The 4,688-nt window shown below is 34.2% G+C and overlaps 1 protein-coding gene across 1 annotated transcript; it reads left to right on the top strand.

The window, feature by feature from the left end:
* Nucleotides 1-1,796: 1,796 nt before the first annotated feature.
* Nucleotides 1,797-4,679, top strand: LOC137964996 (potassium/proton antiporter CemA-like). The gene is made up of 6 exons (XM_068811416.1): nucleotides 1,797-1,801; nucleotides 1,896-1,928; nucleotides 2,372-2,496; nucleotides 2,545-2,825; nucleotides 2,957-3,046; nucleotides 3,789-4,679. The coding sequence occupies exons 1-6, from the start codon at nucleotides 1,797-1,799 to the stop codon at nucleotides 4,533-4,535; spliced, it is 1,281 nt and encodes a 426-aa protein (XP_068667517.1). The 3' UTR covers nucleotides 4,536-4,679.
* The last annotated feature ends 9 nt before the right edge of the window (nucleotides 4,680-4,688 follow it).

The raw sequence follows: 4,688 nt of genomic DNA on the forward strand, positions 1-4,688 counted from the left end.
TTGATAGTGACATTTCAAGTGGTAACGATAATGACAGTGATAGTGACATTTATGGTTACATTTTTAGTGAAAGTTTAAGTGGTAATGACAGTGAGAGTTCTAGTATAAGAACTGGCGGTAATGACAGTGATTTCAACATCAGAGGAAGATCTAATGATTTCGATATAAATCAAAAATACAAACATTTATGGGTTCAATGTGAAAATTGTTATGGATTAAATTATAAGAAATTTTTTCGATCAAAAATGAATATTTGTGAACAATGTGGATATCATTTGAAAATGGGCAGTTCAGATAGAATTGAACTTTTGATTGATCCGGGCACTTGGGAACCTATGGATGAGGACATGGTCTCTATCGATCCCATTGAATTTCACTCGGAAGAGGAACCTTATAAGGATCGTATCGATTCTTATCAAAGAAAGACAGGTTTAACTGAGGCTGTTCAAACAGGCATAGGTCAACTAAATGGCATTCCTATAGCAATTGGGGTTATGGATTTTCACTTCATGGGGGGTAGTATGGGATCCGTAGTAGGCGAGAAAATCACCCGTTTGATCGAGTATGCTACTAATAGATCTCTACCTGTTATTATGGTGTGTGCTTCTGGAGGAGCACGCATGCAAGAAGGAAGTTTGAGTTTGATGCAAATGGCTAAAATATCTTCTGCTTCATATGATTATCAATCAACTAGAAAGTTATTCTATGTATCAATCCTTACATCCCCTACAACCGGTGGAGTAACAGCCAGTTTTGGTATGCTCGGAGATATCATTATTGCCGAACCAAATGCCTACATTGCATTTGCGGGTAAAAGAGTAATTGAACAAACATTGAATAAGACAGTACCCGACGGTTCACAAGGTGCTGAGTATTTATTCTCTAAGGGCTTATTCGACCTAATCGTACCGCGTAATCCTTTAAAGGGCGTTCTGAGTGAGTTATTTCAGCTACATGGCTTCTTTCCCTTGAATCAAAATTCAAAACACTAATCTCAATTATTTGTAACGAACTTTAGTTTATTGGAATCAAAGTCACAATAAGAAGAATGGAGTTTTCTTTGGTGACATAAGTTCAGTTCTAGAATCAGAAGTTTCAGATAATGACTTTTCATTCTTTTGTACGGATCTAATCTATTTTTTTTTCCTACCCCTATTACTGATTACTAATCAGTAACCCTCTTTCAACAGGAGAAAAGAGTGAATTCTTGCTTTCGTGGAATAGAATTTCAAAATGAAAATAAAAAATCAAAAGAATTCCATGTTTTTTATTACTTCTTACGCATTACCATTACATTAATACTATTAATTAAATTAATAGTATTATATTAATATATGGAATATAGATAAAATCTATAATCCTATAATCAAAGTGTTGCATCTTTCTATATTTCCTTCAGATTTCTATATCTCCCGAGAACCCACATTTTGTATTGTACTATGAATCCCTGTCGGGTCGAATCCTAACAAACCCTTCAGTAACTCGTAAGAAACTCTTTATTAGAAGATTAAGGGCACAAGAACAACAATACAATACAATAATAAAGCGGATTATATGTATTTCGTGTGGAGTCGTATAAACACGCTTATTTAGTTCTACATTTGTTGTACTTCTTATTATATACTTAATAATACTTATAATATAATATATAATACTTATAATTTAATTCACATACTTATTTTATTATATCTTTATAAGAGGTACAAATATTAAATCGGGGTACCCATTCTATGACAGATTTAAACTTTCCCTCTTTTTTTGTGCCTTTAGTAGGCCTAGTATTTCCGGCAATTGCAATGGCGTCTTTATCTCTTCATGTTCAAAAAAACAAGATTGTTTAGGTTCAGTGGGACCAAATCTAATCAATCAACACTTGGACTTGGATCATAATACAGATATCTATTTAGTAGAATATGGTACCACGTCTGGTCTGGATATGGTTCCTTTCGAACACAAAAAAAAAAAAAATCTTATGCATGCGGATACATGATATATGAAAAAATGCATATATATGCAGTATAGCTTTTTTTTAAGAAAAAATACATCAGTGGAAAAATGGAAAGTCAATGTATCTATATGTTATGTAGATATACATTGTGGGATCGTATGAAGAAGATGTTATTATTTACATCTACCCAATTTGATGAATTACCCCTAAGGGTTCACATCATAATAGTGCTAGTTGATGAGAGTTACTTCGGGACAAAAAAAATAGTAAAGTCAAATTTAAATTCATTTGGCCTATTCTCTCAATTCCAATAGAATGCAACTGGATCTAATATGAACTGGCGATCAGAACGTATATGGATAGAACTTATAACAGGGTCTCGAAAAATAAGTAATTTCTGCTGGGCCTGTATCCTCTTTTTAGGCTCACTAGCATTCTTATTGGTTGGAACTTCCAGTTATCTTGGTCGGAATCTCATATCTTTGTTTCCGTCTCAGCAAATAATTTTTTTCCCTCAAGGATCGTGATGGCTTTCTATGGAATAGCCGGTCTGTTCATTAGTTCCTATTTGTGGTCCACAATTTTGTGGAATGTAGGTAGTGGTTATGATCGATTCGATAGAAAAGAAGGAATAGTGTGTATTTTTCGTTGGGGATTTCCTGGAAAAAATCGCCGCGTTTTTCTACGATTCCTTATGAGAGATATCCAGTCAATCAGAATGGAAGTTAAAGGGGGTCTTTATCCTCGCCGTGTCCTTTATATGGAAATTAGAGGCCAGGGAGCCATTCCCTTGACTCGTACGGATGAGAATTTGACTCCACGAGAAATTGAACAAAAAGCTGCTGAATCGGCCTATTTCTTGCGCGTACCAATTGAAGTATTTTGAAATGAATTGAATAATGAATGCTTTCCCGGCATGAGATAAGAAAGGCAGGAATCCCCTTTAACCTTTAATATAATAGAATCTAACTGATAATAGAATCTAACTGAACTGAAGTTTCTTTCAAGGTGTTGATTCGAGCAAAACACGTTATATTCTATTTCCCCATTATATTCTGGTCTAATACCACTGTCACTGTGGCCCATAGAATAAAACAGGTGGACGTATATGGAACAACCATAATAATTAAATTGTTGTTCACCAAAACTATTTTTTATGCTTTATGCATATGGGACTCAACCCAATTCTGTTATGTTAGACTAGTAACAAGTCTAGTAAGTATGTATTCATCATACATATCAGAACAGAACATTTCGGAATACAGTACAGAATTTTTATTTTTAGACCCAATATTTCGTTGAATTGATACGTTAGATACAGACGGATGTAAATTATCTCTCTTTTTTTTCAATCGATTTTGATCCTTTCTTTTGCTCCTTGAAAAGGATTGCATCTTTCATAAACATCCAATTTATCTCGGGTTTCCCACACATTTTTGATTTCACCATCAATATTCTTCAGAAATATCCCCTCAATTATTCCCGCGGTGCGGGCATCTAGTGAAACATTTTGGAATAATTGATTGATCCAAGGGGAGTTCTTTCGTCTCGAAACCCGACTAATACTCATTACTTGAAGTGTGAATTGGGTCTTTCGGGCACTCATCGAAAGAAACAAATGAAGATGCAATTCAATTGGTGTAATTTGACCAATTTAGATATCTGAGATATCTGGGAACTTACTCATTTATTCATTTGGGGCAGACTTTTTATCTTTAATTCTAACTTCCATTTCTATACCCCTTCTAGATTCAAAGACTAAATAAAGAATTCAAATAATCAAATAAAAAAAGACGGATCCATAGGTTACATACCTTGTTATAGAACTCATGCTTCATAGAAATATCAGACGGAGTCGACGAATGAAGTAGGTTCATTAACAATTCACAGAACAAAAAGTGTCAAAAAAAAAGCATTGACCCCTCTCCCATATCTTGTATCTATAGTATTTTTGCCGTGGTGGATCTCTCTTTCATTTAATAAAAGTCTAGAGCCCTGGGTTATTAATTGGTGGAATACCAGGCAATCCGAAACTTTTTTGAATGATATTCAAGAGAAGAACATTCTAGAAAGATTCATAGAATTAGAAGAACTATTTCATTTGGATGAAATGATAAAGGAGTACCCGGAGACACAGATACAAAAGCTTCATATAGGAATCCACAAAGAAACGATACAATTGGTCAAAATATACAATGAAAATAATATCCATATTATTTTGCACTTCTCGGCAAATATAATCTGTTTCGCTATTCTAAGTGGTTATTCTATTCTGGGTAATGAGGAACTTGTCATTCTTAATTCTTGGATTCAGGAATTCCTATATAACTTAAGCGACACAATAAAAGCTTTTTCTATTCTTTTATTAACTGATTTATGTATCGGATTCCACTCGCCCCATGGTTGGGAACTAATGATCGGTTCGGTCTACAAAGATTTTGGCTTTGCTTATAACGATCAAATTATATCTGGTCTTGTTTCCACTTTTCCAGTTATTCTAGATACAATTTTGAAATATTTGATCTTCCATTATTTAAATCGGGTATCACCTTCACTTGTAGTGATTTATCATTCAATGAATGAATGAAGAATTCATTTGACCCGCGGCTATCAATCAGATCATAATGTTACTTCGTACATAAACAAACCTTTTTTTTTTAATCTGACTCACTTTATACTTCTACCCGTGCAGGGGGTTCGACTCCTCCTATATTCCAGTACAATGGCAGAATCGTGGGTA

Source organism: Aristolochia californica, unplaced genomic scaffold, assembly GCF_029961685.1.
Source record: "Aristolochia californica isolate CCGP_79_NKW_82.1479 unplaced genomic scaffold, dmAriCali1.0.hap1 SCAF_484, whole genome shotgun sequence".
Taxonomy (NCBI): domain Eukaryota; kingdom Viridiplantae; phylum Streptophyta; class Magnoliopsida; order Piperales; family Aristolochiaceae; genus Aristolochia; species Aristolochia californica.